This window comes from Prionailurus viverrinus, unplaced genomic scaffold (assembly GCF_022837055.1).
Source record: "Prionailurus viverrinus isolate Anna unplaced genomic scaffold, UM_Priviv_1.0 scaffold_60, whole genome shotgun sequence".
Taxonomy (NCBI): domain Eukaryota; kingdom Metazoa; phylum Chordata; class Mammalia; order Carnivora; family Felidae; genus Prionailurus; species Prionailurus viverrinus.
In genome coordinates this window covers 620,515-639,284 of record NW_025927622.1, presented here as the reverse complement: position 1 = coordinate 639,284, position 18,770 = coordinate 620,515, and the positions used below count along the sequence as shown (strand labels likewise).

The window sequence follows — 18,770 nt, the reverse complement described above, 5'->3', positions numbered from 1 at the left end:
AAAGATGGATCGCTGACTCCTTTTAAAACAATTCACCCTTTGTGTAAAGACATTTTCTTTGGGCACTATAAATAGCCTTCGGCTGGGCCTTTGGTCTGTGCTCGCTTCGGCAGCACATATACTAAAATTGGAACGATACAGAGAAGATTAGCATGGCCCCTGCGCAAGGATGACACGCAAATTCGTGAAGCGTTCCATATTTTGCTGCTCTATTCTGGACTCTCCCGAGCGGGAAAACTGAGGCTCCACAGGTGAAGCGACTCTCCCTTTGGAGGCCTTTCCCCGATTTTCAGGTCCTCCCGCGGGCTGCAGGGGAGGGCAGGAGGCTTCGGGCCGGGGCACCCCGCGGGCAGGGGAAAAGGGTCCTCGCGCAAGTGCCTGCACCCTCTGGGACCCCGGGGCTCCGGCGTCCGTGCCAGCCACGTGGACTTCCGTGATTTAGTGTCTGCCCTTAAAACTCTTAGGATGCCTGTTAAACGGGCCCCCGCACACCCAAGCGCCCAGACCTGGCCCGAGAGAAGGAACCAGGCTCCGTGCAGAAACACACAGGCCTAGCTGGAGCATCCCGGGGCTCATGTATAAAAACCCCACAACGATGGGGCTGCCTCAGAGAGACCCAAGGCTGCGAGGGCCAAAGCTGGACCGTGACCAGGATAAATAATACCGGATGGCCCATCGAACTAGAAAGTAAATCTTCATGTGTCCCAAATGGTTGCATAAGTGAACGCCTGGGGGAGAAGAGACAAATGTCCCTGCAGCATCCTCAATAATTAACATAGATCTTCTGTCTTCAGGGAGGTGGTTCCCAGCCCCCAGTCCTCTGTGTGGGGGGCACGCAGTAACGCCTTCCGGCCAGGATAGCGTGGCGGGGAAGGAGCTTCCCAGTGTGGAGCCCCACCAGCACCCCCAGCCGGGAGACCAGGGTCAATGTCAGCAGTGAGGAGCCTCGTGGGCAGCGGGGCCCCCAATGTGATGGCACCAGCGAGACACTTCCCTCAGCGTCTGAACCCCCCGCTGGGTTCATCCTGCAGGACACTGGGCCAATCCCGAACACACACAGGGAGGCCACGTGAAGACGCAGTCAGGGGCTGGAATGAGGTGGCCACAGGCCAAGGAATGCCAGGGACCCCCAGAAGCTCGAAGAGGCAAGAAGGCCCCTCCCCTGGAGCTTCACAGCCCTGCCACAGGTTGGGTTTCGACTCTGGCTTCCAGGACTGGGAGACAAGAAATTCCTGTGGTTTTAAGCCACAGCTGGGGTACTTTGTCCTGGCCACCCCAGGACGATCACACAAGTGACTTTTTGGACGGTGGGCAGCTGGGAAATGGTGGAGCTGGGGTTGGAACGTGGGCACCTGGGAAGGGCACGAGCCAGGCGGCAGAACCAGCGGCCTCTCCCTACACGCCTCCTCAGTGTAAGGCTTCATCCCCAGGCCTTCGGCCCTCAGCGACTGAGACTCCACACATCCTGAGCACCTCTGTGCACCTGCACCCCCCCCCCCAGCCATACCCCCAAGGAAAGCCCCACAGCTGGAGACCAGAGACCAGAGCACCAGAAATTTATTGAACTCTCCACTTTTCCCAAAGCACAACTAGACACACACACACACACACACACACACACACACACACACAGGAGGGGTCCCCCAGCCCTGCTCTTGTGGGACATGCCAGGGTGGCCAGTGAGAGGTCAGCCCAAGGCAACAGGCCAGAGCTAGGCTAGGGGAAGGGCAAAGGGACACGGACAGGGGAATGGGGCAGTCCTAGGGCAGAGGCTTCTGGCTGGAAGTCCTGATCCCGCAGGATGAAGGGAGGAAGTGTGTAGAGCAAATGGGGCCCCAAGAGCCACCAAAAGCCACCCGTGGAGGACAAACATGTTCCAAAAGGGTGGCAAGACCAGCCTTTAAGATGCAGCCCCTGTCCTAGGGCGTGGGGCACACGCGCAGGCGCACACAACAGAACACACCTGGAAAAAGGGGCGGAGCCCCAGGCCCCCCTCCCCCACATCCAAGCCAAAAGCTGGGGGATGGGGGAGGATCAAACAGGGACTGGAACAAAGTCCCCCGATTTATCAGTTGGGGCAAGTTTTTGGTTTTTCTTCCCAAAAGGGAAATTTAAAAATCTACAACAAATCATGCCAAATTCATTAAAAGTGATAAAAACCCAGCCTGCCGCTCCTTGCTTAAGTTTCAGACGGGGCCGAAAAAGCTGAACGAAGAAGGAACACGGAAGTGACCAGGCCGGGTCTCCTCGCTCAAACTCAAGTCCCAGAGCGGGGAGCTGCAAGGCCAGGACAGTCCGGTGTGGGGGGCCAGGGCCTCGCGTTTATCTGGGAGAGGCGGGCTGGGAAGGAGTCAGCGGGATAGCCCCCCCCAGGGGTAGAGCACGTCTGCAGGGACAAATCCTCCAAATAATAAAGACACTTTAGCGAATGGCACGGGAGGCCTGGGGGAGGGGAGGTTGGGGGCGGGGGCGGGGGAGGGGGCGGGGGAGGGGAGGCTGGGGGCGGGGGCGGGGGAGGGGGGCGGCCATCAGCTGCGCTGCTCCAGATACGCGGACAGGAGCAGTCCCGGTGGCAGGAAGTCCAGGTGGCGGTTGCTGACTCTCATCTGCCTCTTGCCCTCCAGGTCGGCACCTGTAAGGGGCACGGGGCGCAACGTTGAGGGCAGCATGGGGGGAGGGCACGCGAGGTCACCGCCTCCATCCCTGCCCTCACGGGGGGTGGCGGGGTGGGGGGGGCTGCTTCCGCCTCAGGGCTCGAGTGGCCCAACCCCCACCCGCCCCACCTCCCTTCACTCCCGAACCTGAACCAGCCACGCACACCCGAGCGCATTCCATCTCCCCTCCTCCCATCTTGCCAGGGCCCCTGCTCCTCCGTGTCCGGGCCGTGGCCCAACTCCTGCGGGGAAGCACCCCCAGCCCAGCCCCTCCGTCCCGAGTCTCTGGGAACAAAGGCAAGGGAGCGTGGGAGGGGCCGTCCCTGAGTTGCCATGGAAACCGTCACCTCAGCAACTCCGGGCAGGAGGCGGAGCAGAGGAGCAAGGAGGCGGCGCACCCAGAGGCCGTGAGGACTCTCCCTGGGGCACTGTGTCCCAAGATCACCCCCGTGGTAAAAGCGGAGACACAGGCCCCAGGAGGGGGACTCGCCGAAGTCACCTGGGTGGCACAGTGGAGGGGGGCTGCAGGGAGAGCTGCAGCTAAACAACCTTGCACCCAGCATGGAGCCAGACGCACAGGGAGCTTCCAAAGAACTCGAACTCGCGCAAGAGCTTTTGCTCATGCTGCCCCTCCTCCTCCAGAAGCACCGCCCCCCCAGTACCCAGGCCCTCTGTGACTCGGGCCTTGGTGTCCCCAGGGTGCATCAGCCAGGTGGGGCCCCGTGGGTCGGCAGCACTTACTGGCTGAGATGAGGTCCATGTACTGACAGATGGCGTGAAGCAGGAGTCTCTCGAAACTGGAGAGGAACGGAAGGTAAGCGGTGGAGAGCCAGAGCCAGTCCCTGGAGGGGCACATTGGGCTCATCCCCACCCTGTCACCTGTTGTCCAGCATGGCCGTGTACACGGCCTGGGGAGACACAGAGAAAAACCTCAGCAGCCTCTCCTCCCAGGTCTCCAGAGTTTCCTGCAGGGGAAACAGGTCTAGGGGTGAGGCCAACTATGAGGCTGGGGCCAAGCTGTCTACGCCCCATGCCCAGGGGAGCCTCTGGAGCCCAAAGCCCTGGGTTCAAACGTGGCTTCTGACCTGCTATATGAAGCTACATAACCCTTTCCGAAGATACCAGGCACTGAGATATCCCCATGCTTCTGAACCCCTGTGCCCTCCTCCTGGTGAACTCCTACACATCCCGCAGTACCCACTGTCATTGGCCTTGCCCCTCCCACCCTCATGGAAAGCCCATTCCCGGCCCAGTTCCTGCACTCTGATCACCCTGGCCTGTGTACTGCCTTGTCACCAATACCACCTGCACTGGGTAACGGACTACCCCTGACACCACCACCAATTGAGAAAGTGAGGGAAAAAAGGTAATTAAAAAAAAACAGGCAGGTGGAAAAAGATGAGGCCTGGCCTGGTATTCACCATGGGGATGCGGCTCCGCTTGAGGACAGTTCTCAGACGCCGGCTGATGCGCTGGAAGCACTCCCGGGGTGTGTAGGCTGGGTCCTCTGCAAGAGTTCTGGGCTTGGGGCAGCGTCTAGAGCAAGCCCCTGGCCCGCCCCACACGCCGGCTCCTCCACACCTGTCCCTGGGCACCGCCCACACACTAGGCTCCTCCCCTCCCCGGGCAACGCCCCCACACAGGGCTCCTCCCCACGTCTCCCCCAAGCACTGCCCACTCGCTGCGTCCCTCCCCACTCCCCCCCAGGCACCGCCCACACGTGGCATCCCTCCCCTTGTCCCTGGGCACCGCCCACACACCAAGCCCCTCCCCAGCTCTGCCCGGGCACCACCCACACACTGGCTCCTCCCCTCCTCTGCCCGAGCACCGCCCACACGCCTGGCTCCTCCCCGTCCCTGGCCCGCCCACACAGGATCAGCTAGGCGTACACCCTCCGTACCTCTGGTCCCCCCAACCTCCCGTCCAGGCCCGCACCTCTCCTTCGATCCTCCCCGCGGCCGGGCCCCCTCCTCCGTGCCTTGCTCTTGCCCTCATCCTCCAGGTAGCGGAGAACCCGTTCCTGCTCCTCCCCAGAGCGGTTCATGAAGTCATTCCAGACCTAGAAGAGAGGCGCGCTGGACCCGGGCGTCCTCAGCCCCGGGTTCTCCATATGGCCAATGCCCACAGAGGGCCACAAAGTGTGCGGAAATACACGTTTCCGCACCAAGTGTGCGGAAATACACGTGCGGGACACGTTTGCCCGCTAAGGGTACCCGCAGACCGCTCCTCCGGCAGGGATTGGTATGGACCAAATGTGCCCTCGGTGGAGTCCTTCATTCCCAATGAGGGGCAGATGAATCGGGAGTGCCGGAAACTTGTGGGGTACGTGGGAGTTCTGGCTTTGTCTGGGGATCCCCAGGGAAACAGAGAGGGTGGGCATAGAGGAACCAGAGGGGCATGGGTGCAGATGGGTGCTCCTGACCGAGGGACCAGCATGGGCCGCGTGCGGCAGCGGAAGCGAGAACAGAGAGGAGGCCCGCGTGGCCGGAGCAGAGGGAGGCAGTGACCAGGGCACGGGGGCCCCACCTCCATGTAGGTCTCATTGCTGCAGGCCTCTGCGAAGATGCCGGGTGCTGCGGGGGGGGCCAGGTCCCCATCGTCCAGACCAGCTGTGCCCCCGTCTGTCTCCAGCAGCGTTAGGAGGTACTGGGCTAGATGGAAACAGATGGTCTCTGGGCTGGGGGGTGGCATTTGGGGCCCCCCAGTCTCCTTAGAAACCCAAGGACCATGTTTCCTCCCCTGGCCTCTGTATGTATGTAGGGCCTTTACGCTCTGGCTCACACTGGTCTCCCCACCCCCGTGCTCCACCTGTCTTTCCCAGAAGGCGCAGAAACCATCTAGCCTCCACCTCCAGAACCCCTCCTTCTCCCGGGCTCGTTGAACTCCTATACATCTTTCAAAACCTGAGCTCCAACGCCCAGAGCTCCTTATAGCCCACCGCCAGCATTGCCAGCTCAGGGTCAGACTCAGGGTAAAGGCACCAGGTGATACCAACAGACACACAGTTCTCATCTGGGCCCCAGGAACCCCCCGGAGGTGCCCCCAGCCCCCGCTCACTGTTCTCTAGACGCTGAAGGCTCTTCCGGCCCTTGGCCTTGGGCACGAGGTCTGAGTTCCGCACGGCCTGGTTGATGAAGTGTTGCTTCCGCTTGGATGCTGACAGCCTCTTGACCTGGGAGCCAGCTAGAGCGGGCAGGCAGCCCGGAAGGGGCCTGTGGGCCGGGGTGGGGGTGGGGAGGCAGGCCTCAGGGCCAACACAGGCCAGGACCCCCACCATGGCCACTGCCGCTTGGTTTCCCTCAGCAACGGGAGCCCTAGACCCTTAAAATTGCCGTTTGTTTCATGGTCACATCCCCCAGGAGGCCCGTACAGTCGTGATGACAGATTAGTAAACTGGGGCTCGGAGAGGAGCAGACACTGGCCTGCATTCACACCTTGGGTGGGTGGCCAAGAAAAGTTCCCAGGCTTCCGGATCTTACCGCAAGCTAGTGGGACCCAGAGTCTCCAGGTTTGAACACTGCCCTCCTCTTGGAGTTTCTCAAGAGGCCTTATTATTATTTTTTTTTTGAGACTTTTTAAAAGTTTATTTATTTAAGCAATCTCTGTACCCAATGTGGGGCTCCCAGCCGGGCACCCCATCAAAAGACTCGATTTAATGGAGCAACCCCCATGCCAGCAGCAGAGACACCGAGAAACATCCCCCGGAAGCTGAAGGTGACGGCCAAGTCTATCTGCCTTCTGTCCCTGGAGTCCCCCCGAAATGTGCCCCCCTTGGAACTAATCTGCTGTCCTCCAAGCAAATGGCATTAATGTGTAGATGAATTAGCCGCATGGCCAGGCGTCCCACTGGGGACCCACGGGCCAGCTGCAGACACGACACGGGGCCGGGACAGAGCGCTGGATGGAAACATCCTGGCTAGTTCCAGGCTTCCAGGTCAGCCCCTGACGACCCCCAGACCACAGGGGGGATGGTCCCCACTGGGCCACAAAACCCTCACACTGCAGGGGCAATGGTGGATCCTGACCCTCAGAGGGTCTGGGCGCCAGGATGGCCCCTCCCGTGTCCTAACTCCCTCTCCCTCTGTCTGCTCCAGCCACAGGGTCTCCTCACCGCCCCTCCAGCAATGCCACACGCCGTCCCACCCGCCGGCCTGTACCCCCTGCCCGGTGCACGCTCCCCCTGCATCTGAATGGCTCACTCCTTTGAACATCTCCTTTGGCTCTGTTCTAACCTGTCAGGGAGACCCCGGCCCCCTTATGTAATATGTCACTGCTTTGTTTTCCTGATCACCATAGACTGCCAGCCTCGTCCACCAAAGTCCCCACACAGACACTCACCCACCAAGCCTGGCACCCAGCAAGTGGTCCGAAAACCGACTGCCGCATCCGTTCTCAAAAAAATCCCACAATTCCAAGACTGACTGGACTCCGAGTCCAAAATGCCCCCCAAACTTTCTGGTACCCAAAGTTCCCAGGACACAAATTAAAAACAGAAGTGTGGCCTCTTCCCTCCAAGCCACCAGTAGGCTCTAGAAAACCGTGAAACTCCAGGACTGTGGCAGAGACCCTGTAGGGGTTAGGAATGAAGCGAGTGCTCCGTGGGGTCTATACATATGTAAAGCGTCCCCAGCCTTAAGCATCTGTCCTCTGTAGAGTGGCCATTACATCTTGATCAAAAAGCAAACAGGCTGATGAGACTCGGCACGGCATGAGGTCACAGTGGAGCAGGTAAGCAGCACGGGCTCCCCGGGCAACAGTTTCTGCCAAAATCCATGCTGCTGTCTGACGAATAAACTCACACACGCACTAGTACCCATCAACAGGAGCACACGGCAGAGGTACGGTTCGGGTCCTGGAATCTCAGCCCCGAGTTCAAATCCTAGCTAGGATGCTTCACGGTGGAACCGGGAGCCTCAGCTCACTCTCTGCCAAGTTAGGACAAGAATGGCCTCTGTGTGGGGCGCCTGGGTGGCTCAGTTGGTTAAGCGTCTGACTCTTGATCTCAGCTCAGGCCCTGATCTCTGGGTTATGAGTTCAAGCCCTGTGTTGGGGCTTACATTAAAAAAGAAAAAAAATAACAAACGGCCTCTGTGAGCCTGAAAGGGGACAGTCAGGGCCACAAGGGGCCAGGGCAGACATCAACCCAGCTGCAGCTTGCTTGGTTTCCTCCTGTCATGGGGAGGTCACCCCCTCTGCCACGCTGTTGTGAATATTCATTTTCACCATCACTATCATGCAGGAGGCTGGTGATACTATGTTGAGGCCCATTAAATTAGCAACTGAGACACAAAGTCATTATCTCAAGATCCCACAGTTGCGAGGAAGGCGGCCGGCCGGCACGGGGAGAGGTAAATCAAGTCAGCACAGAGCCAGTGACTGTGAGGCTGGATCCAAACTGAGGGCTGCCTCCCTGAGGCCCACCCCAAGCCCCAGTTCACCGTAGCTCTCCCTGGGCTCCAATGCCTGTGTCTCCACCTTGGCAGCTGGACAGCGTCCAGAACGGCAGCCTGGTGGGGCTGATAACAGAGTCCGCATCCGGCGCGGGGGGTGGTTATCAGGAGATGTCAGAGCAGAGCTGAGTCCTCAGGACTTGGGGCTCGGAGAAATGGGGCTTCCCCGTCACCTCTTGAGAGTGGCAGAGCCAGGATTTGAACCCGGTCGGAACAGCAACACCCCCTTGAACCATTCAGCCTCCTGCTTCCCTCTGGGCCCCTCAGACCACCCCCACACCTGGTTGAGACCCAACGGGGCCCTCCCTTGCTCCACCACCATGCATGGCTCCCCAGAACCCTGAGGGCAAGGCCCAGCTCCATCTTGACCTGGCATCAGAAGCCCTGCCCTGCCCTGCACCGGGACCACAGGGGCCTGTGTCCGGCCCCATAGGCTTCTGGAGGGCTCGCCACCCTCTCGTGGGCCTCCTGCGCTGAGCCGAGCACTGGAAATCGAGTCCCACCACCAACTCAAGCTTGCTGACCTCAACCAAATTCCAGCAGGAGACAAGAAACATGTGGTCTCCAGGGCCAACGACCGGGCCTGGTCCCCACGGGAGGAAGAGAGGACAGCAGAAGCGGGCAGGACAGAGATGGCAACCCACAAGTGCCCAGCAAATCGGATCTGTAACGAAGGCTGACGGGAGAGGGACGTGTGGCAGCACAAAGTTGTGTAAAACACACCCACACATCAAAAATCAGTGCCTCACCCCATCCTCTGCTCCCTTCACCGTGCCCCAAAGCCCCCAGGAACAGTCTACCTCAGGGCCTTTGCTGAGCCTTCTGCCGGAAGTACCTTTCTTGGCACAGTCTGCCGTCGGCTCAAATGCCACCTCCTGGGAGAAACCGCCGTGCTCCTGGACAGCCCGACCAGCCCCATTACCCCGCCTCACCTGTTGCTGCCCAGAACCAGCTGGTCTACTCATCTATTTACTATTTAACCCTCTTTTCCTGAACTACACGCTTGCAGACGGGATGGGGTCGGCCCCGCCCCTGCTGTGGCCGGGGCACCTGCCCACAGAGACCGCTTCACGGATGGGGAAACCGGCAACGCAGGCGGGGTGCCTTAGGCTTCCTGGACCTGACAGGCCTCAGGAAATGTCCGTGTCCTCAAGGTGCCTGTCCAGTGAGGGTGGACAGGCCCCAGGTAGAAACAGCTGCTAAGTCAGCTTGGGTCTGGGGAGAACAGACAGCCTCCTTTGTCTCCCCCAGTTCTGTTCCCCGCGGGTTCTGAAAGGGGGCCTCTCGCCACCTGCTCTGTTGGGCTCCAGGGTACCTTCTGTGGCACCGGTCCCCCTCCCCCAGGGACAAGCAAGAGAGGAACCTACTTCCCGAAGCAGGAAACCAAGGGGGGAGGGCTCCGAGCGGAGGTGACTCAGGCTGGGGCGGGGCCCCGCGGCCCCCAGCAGCGGCCACACCGCGGGGGACACGGGGTGCCGCGGTGGCACCCACCTGGCAAGTTAATACCCGCTCTGGGTGCTTAAGGCCCCTTCAGAGAAGGGAAGTCCCAGGTCTGTGGAGACCCACGTGGCCTCCGGGCAGGTACCGGGCGGAAATCGTAACAGCACAGCGGCAACGAAACAGAATGAGACGCTTGGGACAACACAGAATGCGCGCGTCCTTTTGCGGGGCACCTCTGAGCGCAGGGTCCCTGACACCCCCCACCTCGTCCCAGGCACTGCGAGAAGAGGCCGCTGGTCTATCTCGTTGTACAGATGGAGAAACTGAGGCACAGAAGCTGGAGTGACTGACCGGCACACGGACGGACGACGAGGCAGCCGATTCCTCGCTCCCCGCCCCCCACCCCCCCAGGACCAGGGGGCGACAGCGCGGTTTTGGGCATAAACACCCCGCTTCCGCGGAAGTGTGCCCGGCCCCTCTGGGGTCCTACCTGCAGCGGCGGCCCCGCCCCCTCCCGCTCCCGCTGACCCGGTGTTGAAGCACCCCCCCCCCAGTTAAGTACTCAGACGCGAACAAAGAGCCCTGTGTCCTCGGGGGGTGGGGGCTGGAAAACCCCATGGGGCGCGCACCGGACTGGCTGTGGGGTGCAGACCCCGCGTGGGGGGACAGCGGCTCGTGCGTTAGCGCCCGCAACACCAAAACGGACTCGGGGGACGCGGCGCGCAGCGACACCACCTCGCCACCTCACCCGAGCGGGCGGCCAGGCGCACGACACCCCCAAAGCGAGACAATACGCGGGCGCAGGGCTGAGGGGGCACTTCTGGGTCCCGGGGGCACGCCAACGCACGAACCGGGTGCCTCCCTCCGCCCAGCAGACGCGCGGGCCGGTCGGGGGTGGGATCCCCCCCGGGGGACGACAAAGCCCCCTCCTCCCACCGCCACCACGGTCGGGGGCACCCCCAAGGAAAAGGGGCGGGGCGGGCCTGGGGCTGCAGCCGGACCCGAGGGGAGAGGGGAGAGGGGAGAGGGGAGAGGGGAGAGGGGAGAGCGGAGAGGGGAGGGGCCCCGGAGTCCTGGAGGGCGTGCCCCGCCCGCCCCGCCGCGCTCACAGCGTCCGCCGCCCGCCGGGGGCGCTTCCCACCGCCGCCGCCTCCGAGCCGCCCTCCGGGTTCTCCAGCGCGACCATGGCCCGGACGCTGCTGCCGCCGCCGCCGCCCGGCAGGGCCTTCTCGGGCCGAGCAGGAAGTGACGGGCGCCCAGAGGCGGGCCGGGGCGGGGCCTGGAGGCTGGACGCGCGGGGCGGGGACCGAGGCCGCAGGGCCAGCCAGATCCCGGGGCACACACGGGGAGACCGAGGCGGCGGGTAGCGAGATCCCCGCCCCCGAAGCCTGGAGGCCGGTGGGCGGGGCACCCAGCCTCCAGGGGATGGTCGGGGAAACCGAGGCCTGGGGAGCTAGGAAAGAGGGGGGCATCCATTTCAGAGGCAGGAGACAGATGAAATGACCCAAGCCGCGCCCCCACCCCGGCCCCCAGCCCCGAGTCCACCAGACTCTCCCAGTCCTGTTTCAGTGCGGCCCCTGGAGCCCTGACTCCTTTACTCATCTCTGAAAATAGACGTTAAAAGGAGGGGGGGGGGGCGCCTAGGTGGCTCAGTCGATTAAGCTCTGACTTGGGCTTGGGTCATGATCTCGCGGTCCGTGGGTTCGAGCCCTGTTGGGACTCTGTGCTGACAGCTCCGAGCCTGGAGCTGCTTCAGATTCTGTGTCTTCCTCTCTCTCTGCTCCTCCCCCACTCACACTCTGTCTCCCTCTCAAAATAAATAAGCATAATAATTTTAAAAATTTTTAATAAAACAATTTTTTTTTTTTTTTACATAGGGCAACATCAGTTCCCACCCCCTTTCACCCCTGAGGATTTGTTCATTTAACAAATGTGCACTGTCAGCAGGGCCCAGTGATGGGCTCTGGGGTGTGGCAGTGGCCAGGACAGACCCTTTCCCCTGGGAGTGGGGCAGGAAAGAGGAGTTCTCCGAGAGAGGGACTGGCAGGCTGCAAAGTGAGAAGAGTGTGTCAGGCAGAGAGGACAGCCAGTGCAAAGGCCCTGAGGTATCCAGAGTGACCAGAGCAGGGTGATGAGTGAGCATGAGGGGGAAGGAGGCACAGGGCCGAGGGTGGACCCGTGAGCCCTGCGGTCCTGTGATGGCGGGTCTGGCAACGGGGAGCTGTGGGAGGGTTGGGAGCAGAGAATCGAACCTGTGGAATCTGGCTGGAACCCACCCTTCAGTCTACAAGAAAAGTGGAAACCAGGACCACGTGAAGAGGCGCCACAGGGAGACAGCGGCCGGAGACAGCCTGTTGGAAACTGTGCCGGAGAATGACCGGGTCACTTTAACAAACACACAGGGTACGGGGGAGGGGCTGCTAAAAGAGCCCCCAAAGCTCATACTATGTGGCATCAAACGGATAAATGTGGAAAGAGCCAAATGAATCAAAGGTGATATAAATCCAGAGAGAAGGCTCCTGCGGGAGGGGGGGGGGGCGGCCAGCAGGGGGTCCTGGGGGGGGGCTGGTTCTGGGGGGCGGGGATTGGTTCCTGCTCCCGCCCCCGAGAACTAACTGCCCAATAAATGTGCTAATTCTAGAGCATGCAACCGGGCCTCCCCCCCATTCTGGGGTCTCCTTTCTGGGGAACCTGGGTTGGTACCCTCCTGACACCCGCCTGGACCCTCGGCCGCCCCAGGAGCTGCCGCTGCTCTCCCCACAGCCCCCACCTCAAAGAAGTTTCTCTTCCTTTTCTGATTGTTTAAGCCGTTGTCCAGAATCGTCCTCAAGATGGAAAGCGGGTGGACAGAAAAAGTATCTGGGGTACGTGGGGTACACGCGCCCTTGCAAACTGCCCTCCACCTGGTTCCTACCCCAGTGGCACAGGTGGCCACGCCCCCAGTGCGAGCGTCCAATAGGGGCAGCCAGTCAGGCAGGGGGCCACACCCCCATCCACAGCCAAGGAGTCCCCGCAGGCTGTGTACGTCAAGAACAGGTATCTTCTAGGGGCGCCCGGTGGCTCAGTCGGTTAGCGTCTGATTCTGGCTCAGGCCATGATCTCGTGCCCACCTTGGGCTCTGCGCTGACAGCTCAGAGCCTGGAGCCTGCTTCAGATTCTCTGTCTCCCTCTCTGTCTGTCCCACCCCCCCACCCCCGCTTGTGCTCTGTCCCTCTGTCTCGCTCTCAAAAATAATTAACGTTAAAAATATATATATATATGAAAAAGAACAGGTGTCTTCTAACTGCCAGTCCCCCGGCAGACCTGCCCTGCTCTGAGCCTTCCATGGCTCTCCAGTGCCCCTTCTCCCAGCCTCTGATGGGGGCTGGCCTCCCTGCCAGCCAGGGCCCACCCACCCGGAGCCCCAGCCACGCGGAAGGCTAACAGGGCGCCTTCTCTGGTCTCTGTTTTGTCCCCGCCGCTTGCCTGTCCTCTGAGTCTCAACCCCCTGGTTAGGCTCGCCCTCTAGGGTCCACAGCAGCCTCCACACAGCCTCCCCCCTCCCCTCTCCCCTGGTCCCGCGAGCCCCACCTCCAGCCTGTCCCCTCCAGGGCTCCGGGGCCAGACTGTGCAAGGAGAGGGAAAGGGCGAGAAGGTGGCTGTGCACGTGAGTGGAGGGCGCACGGGCAGGTGAAGGAGTGGCCAGCGGCTGCGGGAGAGGCGGGGAGGCGGGGACCAGGGGGGCGCAGGGTATAAGGTGGCCGCGGCTGCGTCGGCAGCAGAGAAGCCGCCCTGCCCGGCGGCGTCGCCCTCCGGGTCTGGCGGCCTGCAGCCGAGACCCTTCCCAGGCTCCGCGGGCGTGTCCCCAACAGGCAGCGAGGAGGAAGGTCGCCGCCTGGGCGCAATCCGGCGGGCGGCCAGGGGGAAGAGGGCGGCGAAGCCATGCGCGCCGTGGCCACGTCCGCGCCCAACGCGTCCTGGTGGGCGCCGGCCAACGCGACGGTCTGCCCGGGCTGTGGCGCCGACGCCTCGGACGGCCGGGCCCCCGTGCCGCGGCCGGTGGACGCCTGGCTCGTGCCGGTTTCCTTCGTGGCGCTGATGCTGCTCGGGCTGGCAGGGAACTCGCTCGTCATTTTCGTCATCTGCCGCCACAAGCAGATGCGGACGGTGACCAACTTTTACATAGGTGAGCGCCCGGGGAACCTGCCGGCCACTCCGGGGGTCCCCAGAGAGGCCCAGGGGGCCTCCTAGCGCGCTGTGCTCTCCCAGACGGCACCCCCGCCCCCCGCCCCGTGCAGGGAGCAGGTCCCGTCCCTACTGTCCCTGACTCTTGGGCTAGAGCTCGAGAACTCTGGAGTCTTGACAGTGGCCGGTGGAGAGCTTGGCCTGGCCCTGAGGAAGGTGTCTGGTTAAAACGTGGTTCTTGTGACACGGTGTCCTATGAATGAAAGTAGGGAGAGGGGCTGCTAGGCCCGCGGGAGCCCGGTTTGCGACCCTTGCGCCAATGAAAGGCTCGGTTCACACATTTGTATGATGGGCCGACCAACTTGGCTCAGGTGAGTGCTCCTTTTCCTCTATTCTGTGGTGGCTGCTGGGCAGCGCCACTGTCTCCAGCTTGCAGACTCGGAGGTAGGTTCAGAGGGGACGGGGGCGCGCCCCGGCTCTCCCAGCTCGGACGAGTGCGCAACCCCGGCTCTCCCAGCCCGGATGGGGACGCAACCCCAGCTCTCCCAGCCTCGACGGGGGCGCGACCCGGCTCTCCCAGCCGCGACGGAGGCGCAACCCCGGCTCTGCCAGCCTTCACGGGGGCACAACCCCGGCTCTCCCGGCTCGGATGGGGGCGCAACCCCAGCTCTCCCAGCCTCGATGGGGGCGCGCCCCGGCTCTCCCCAGCTCGGACGAGGGCTCAACCCCGGCTCTCCCAGCCTCGACGGGGGCGCGCCCCGGCTCTCCCAGCTCGGACGGGGTCGCAACCCCGGCTCTCCCAGCCCGGATGGGGACGCAACCCCAGCTCTCCCAGCCCGGACAGGGGTGCCCCCCGGCTCTCCCAGCCTCCACGGGGGCGCAACCCCAGCTCTCCCAGCCCCGACGGGGGCGCGCCCCGGCTCTCCAGCCCCGACGGGGGCGCGCAGGGCGCAATGACTGTCGCTCGAATGGCCACGAAACCCGTACTGAGGGGATGTTTGACGTGTACGAATGGGGGACTGGAGGGCGCCCCAATTTCTCTGCCGAAGGACGCCGGGGGATCTTCCAGGCGGTCTTGCGGGTTACTCGGGTTACTCGGAGAAAGGCAAGGAAAGGGTGGGGGCTGGGCCGGGCTGTTGGGTGGCTGAGGCCCCCGCGTGTTCCCTCCTGCAGCCAACTTGGCGGCCACGGACGTGACCTTCCTGTTGTGCTGCGTGCCCTTCACGGCCCTGCTCTACCCGCTGCCCGCCTGGGTGCTGGGCGACTTCATGTGCAAGTTCGTCAACTACATGCAGCAGGTGCGCGGGCTGGGGAAGGGGCCGCGGAGACCAGGGGCGGGGCCGAGGAGGAGGTGGAGCCTGGGCCTGGGGACAGGAAAGGGGACCGCGTAAAAGGCAGAGATACAGTTAGGGACCGGGCTTGCGGAGGTGGGCCGGCGCCTTCTCGCGCGCCTGTCCCGCCTTCCTAGGATGGCTGTGCTTCTTCTGCCCATCTCAGCGGACCCCCAGCCGCCCGGTCAAACCCGCACTGGGATCCCCCTCTCTGCCCCTGGAGGCCCTCCCGCGACGTGTCCCGTTTGTGCCCGGGTGTTTGGACCTGTGGGGGCACCCGCGGGGTGGGCGCAGACGGGGCAGGCCCCACACCGCGCACGGGACGAAACGCCCGCTCTCGCCCCCTCCCCCAGGTCTCGGTGCAGGCCACGTGCGCCACCCTGACGGCCATGAGCGTGGACCGCTGGTACGTGACCGTGTTCCCACTGCGCGCCCTGCGCCGCCGCACACCCCGCCTGGCTCTGGCGGTCAGCCTCGGCATCTGGGTGGGTGAGTGCAGCGCGAGCCCCGCACGGGGCGAGGCGGGGGTGGGGGGGGGGGATGACAAGCCTTCGTGCCCTGGGCGCCCCCACCCCCCGCCCCGCCCCGCCCACCGCCCCTCACTGGGCTCCGGCCGTGCGCACATCTGGGACATGGGCGCTCCCTCCGAAGAGCCGCCGAAGGCGCGGACCCCGGACGACGCGCGCCTACGAGGCGCGCCCAGTGACGCTGCCCCGGGGGGCACCTGAGGGTAGGGGTCCTGGCCTCCTGGCGTCCCTCGTCCCCGGGGCAGGCTCTTCACCCTGTCGTGTGGCGCAGGCTCGGCCACCGTGTCCGCGCCGGTGCTCGCCCTGCACCGCCTCTCGCCCGGGCCCCGCACCTACTGCAGCGAGGTCTTCCCCAGCCGGGCCCTGGAGCGCGCCTTCGCGCTCTACAACCTGTTGGCGCTCTACCTGCTGCCGCTGGTCGCCACCTGCGCCTGCTACGGGGCCATGCTGCGCCACCTGGGCCGCACCGCCGTGAGCCCCGCGGCCGCCGACGGCGCCCTGCAGGTGAGCGGCCGCCGGCTGGCTGGCTGGGTGGAGGCACGGTGTGGGGGACGCGCGTCTGGAGGAACCGGGGGTGGGGGGGGGAGAGCGGGCAGCGAAGGGGGGGGGGCTCAAGGCTCAAGAAGGGGAGCTCTGGGGGCGCCCGGCCGGCTCAGCGAGTAGAGGGGGCCCTTTTGCTCACGGGGTCGCGAGTTCAGGCCCCACGCTGGGCCCCGGAGCTTACTTTAAGAGTGAGCGACCACGGAGGGGGGCTCTGCGGGGTGGCCCCGGCCAGCCCAGCCCGCAGCCTTTCCTCACCACCCCTGCACCCCGCAGGGCCGGCTGCTGGCAGAGCGGGCCGGCGCCGTGCGGGCCAAGGTCTCGCGGCTGGTGGCCGCGGTGGTCCTGCTCTTCGCCGCCTGCTGGGGCCCCATCCAGCTGTTCCTGGTGCTGCAGGCGCTGGGCCCGGCGGGCGCCTGGCACCCGCGCAGCTACACCGCCTACGCGCTCAAGATCTGGGCACACTGCATGTCCTACGGCAACTCGGCGCTGAACCCGCTGCTCTACGCGTTCCTGGGCTCCCACTTCCGGCAGGCCTTCCGCCGGGTCTGCCCCTGCGCCCCGCGACGGCCCCGCCAGCCCCGGGGCTCCGGGCTGCCCGCCCCCGCCGCCCCCCCGACGGAGCTGCGCCGCCTGGCCGCCCCCCCCCTCCCCCCCCCCCCGGGCCATCGCCGGCCCCTGAAGCCCGGGAGAGTGCGGGTGTCCTGAGGGAGCGTCCGGCCCCAATCCGGGCGGATTCTGCGGGGAGAGAGCTGGGCCCCTGTGGGACAGGTGCCGTTTGAGCAGCGGCCGCTCGCATGTGGTTATGAATATCTCGGTTTCTGTGCAAGATAACCATAGTGAAAACGTCCCCCCCACCCCATGTCCCCTCGGTACGAATTTGCTGTGATGTCTGCTCCCACTGATATCCTAATTACTTCTGTATTTCCTGAAATTGAAGACACTTTGATACTGGCACTCTCTGGAACGTTCCCCCAAAGCACCGACAGACGTCTTGCAATCGTAACGTTATAAGCTTCGGCCCGTTTTCAGAAATACGGACATGTGAACAGCGTGCGATTTTTAAAGTGCTGAAATACAGATTCTGTGTCTCCCTCTCTCTCTGCCCCTCCCCCGTTCATGCTCTGTCTCTCTCTGTCCCAAAAATAAATAAAAACATTAAAAAAAAAATTTTAAGTGCTGAAATAAAGTAGTGTTACTGCTACCCGGTGAGTGTCCAGCGTCCAGGCTGGGGAAACGGCGGGTGTCACGGAGTGCACAGGTGCTCCCTGGAGCACGTGCACAGAGCCGCTCGCCGGACGGATGGACGGACGGGCGGACGGACGGCTCCTTGAGAAAGCGCCCCACAGTGGAGGGAGGCAGAAGAGCGGCCGATTCTCACTCCCGGGCCTGTGGAGTAACCGGGCTCGGCTGGGCTGGACGGGCGCACCTAGCAGCCGGACCTGGAAGGCCCCAGAAGGCCTTCCTGGCAGGCCTAGTGGTGGAGCAGTCCTCTCCCCACCCCCCCACCCCCCACCCGTGTGGCTGTTGGGCTTCCTCCCCGCATGGCCGCATGGTGCTCCCGGAAAGTCAGGCTCATCCCTTGGCACAGGTTCCAGGAAGAGCCTGGAGGCCCGGGCTCAGAAGCCTCACACCGCTGTTTGCACCCGGATTGCCGCGAGCCGAGCCTTCAGAGCCTCGCCCCGCCCAGATGTCGCTTGGGTGGGGCTGCCTGCGCAGGATTAGTTCAGCCTTCCCCCAACAGCCCTGCCGGCTGAGGCTTAGTCACTCCCGCAGGACCCCCGCCCATCTCTGGGAGGGCTCCAGGGCTCCCAACTTATCTGGAAACAGCACGGCCCTGCAAGTAATCCCAATTGGCAGCGATGTTAATGTGAGACCAAGAGGCCAAAACACAGGGCCATTTCGACATTGGCCTGAAGCTGGCTTGTTTTTGTCTTCAACACCAGCCTCCAGACCGGGCAGGACAAGAGGGTGGAATTCTCCCCTTTGCCCACAGGCCCTGCCGCCCCCGCCCACTCCCTGCCCTCCAAACTCACCCTCTCTCTGCAGCTGTTTGAACTGCTGCCATCCCTCTGGCCTCTGGGCCTTTGCACATGCAGGTCTGGCTGTCGTGCCAGCTGTGCCTCACTCATCCATCAAGTCTCAGCTCAGCTGGCTCCTCCTCCTCCGGGAAGCCTTCCTGGAGCTCTCTGCGCCCAGCGCTGCCCCCATCACGGTTCTGATGTCCCTGTGTTGTACCTGCTGGCTGCCTGTCTCACGTGGTCCCCCACGTATCCCCAGCGCCCAGCGCATGGTCGGGCTGATTAGACATTTGCGGGATGAATGACCAAGTGTGTTGTGGGGGTTAAGAGAGAAAGTGTGTGCAGAGGGAGTGGCACAGTTTCTGCAGGAAAACGGTTTTTTTTTTTTAAAAAAAGAAGGTGAAGGGGGCTCTGGGGTATTCACGTCAGAGAAATAAAAGCTCCGGGACAGAAAACCCGCACACTTAGCTCACCTGCGGCAGCCGACACGCGGTACCTTGGGCGTCCACGACACGCGTGTGGGCAAGCACACTCGCCCACCCACACCATGGGACACAACTCAGCAGCAGACAGTTGTGGGCGCACGGCAGACACGCGGCCCCTCGGACGCATCTCCCAGAATCACGCGGGGAAAATCAGGCAA

At 63.3% G+C, this 18,770-nt stretch overlaps 2 protein-coding genes and 1 non-coding gene across 4 annotated transcripts; 2 read left to right on the top strand and 1 right to left on the bottom strand.

Moving 5' to 3' along the window:
• Positions 1–97: 97 nt before the first annotated feature.
• LOC125159762 (U6 spliceosomal RNA) lies at positions 98–204 on the top strand. The gene has a single exon (XR_007149898.1). It is a non-coding gene; the product is annotated as a U6 spliceosomal RNA (small nuclear RNA).
• A 1,335-nt stretch (positions 205–1,539) lies between these two features.
• Positions 1,540–18,336, bottom strand: R3HDM4 (R3H domain containing 4). Of its 2 annotated transcripts, none has more exons than XM_047848294.1 (8): positions 18,143–18,336; positions 5,712–5,866; positions 5,181–5,305; positions 4,590–4,713; positions 4,076–4,161; positions 3,534–3,619; positions 3,396–3,451; positions 1,540–2,632 (listed from the first exon to the last, which is right to left on the bottom strand). In XM_047848294.1, the coding sequence occupies exons 1-8, from the start codon at positions 18,199–18,201 to the stop codon at positions 2,529–2,531; spliced, it is 795 nt and encodes a 264-aa protein (XP_047704250.1). In that variant the 5' UTR covers positions 18,202–18,336; the 3' UTR covers positions 1,540–2,528. The 2 variants fall into 2 exon arrangements, with proteins under 2 accessions (XP_047704250.1, XP_047704249.1); XM_047848293.1 differs by lacking the exon at positions 18,143–18,336 and adding an exon at positions 10,654–10,809.
• KISS1R (KISS1 receptor) lies at positions 13,159–17,134 on the top strand. Its single transcript, XM_047848292.1, has 5 exons — positions 13,159–13,709; positions 14,882–15,006; positions 15,393–15,528; positions 15,838–16,070; positions 16,383–17,134. Exons 1-5 carry the CDS (start codon positions 13,466–13,468, stop codon positions 16,812–16,814), a joined length of 1,170 nt encoding a protein of 389 aa, XP_047704248.1. The 5' UTR covers positions 13,159–13,465; the 3' UTR covers positions 16,815–17,134.
• Positions 18,337–18,770: the final 434 nt, after the last annotated feature.

Bases quoted from the DNA above. Each gene is read 5' to 3' on its own strand.
- KISS1R (XM_047848292.1), top strand. From the start codon at position 13,466: ATGCGCGCCGTGGCCACGTCCGCGCCCAACGCGTCCTGGTGGGCGCCG. The intron at 15,529-15,837 runs GTGAGTGCAGCG...CGTGTGGCGCAG, and splicing joins CAGCCTCGGCATCTGGGTGG to GCTCGGCCACCGTGTCCGCG. The intron at 16,071-16,382 runs GTGAGCGGCCGC...TGCACCCCGCAG, and splicing joins CCGCCGACGGCGCCCTGCAG to GGCCGGCTGCTGGCAGAGCG.
- R3HDM4 (XM_047848293.1), bottom strand. From the start codon at position 10,730: ATGGTCGCGCTGGAGAACCCGGAGGGCGGCTCGGAGGCGGCGGCGGTG. The intron at 4,714-5,180 runs GTGGGGCCCCCG...CCTCTCTTCTAG, and splicing joins GCAATGAGACCTACATGGAG to GTCTGGAATGACTTCATGAA. The intron at 2,633-3,395 runs GTAAGTGCTGCC...TGCCCCTTACAG, and splicing joins CATGGACCTCATCTCAGCCA to GTGCCGACCTGGAGGGCAAG.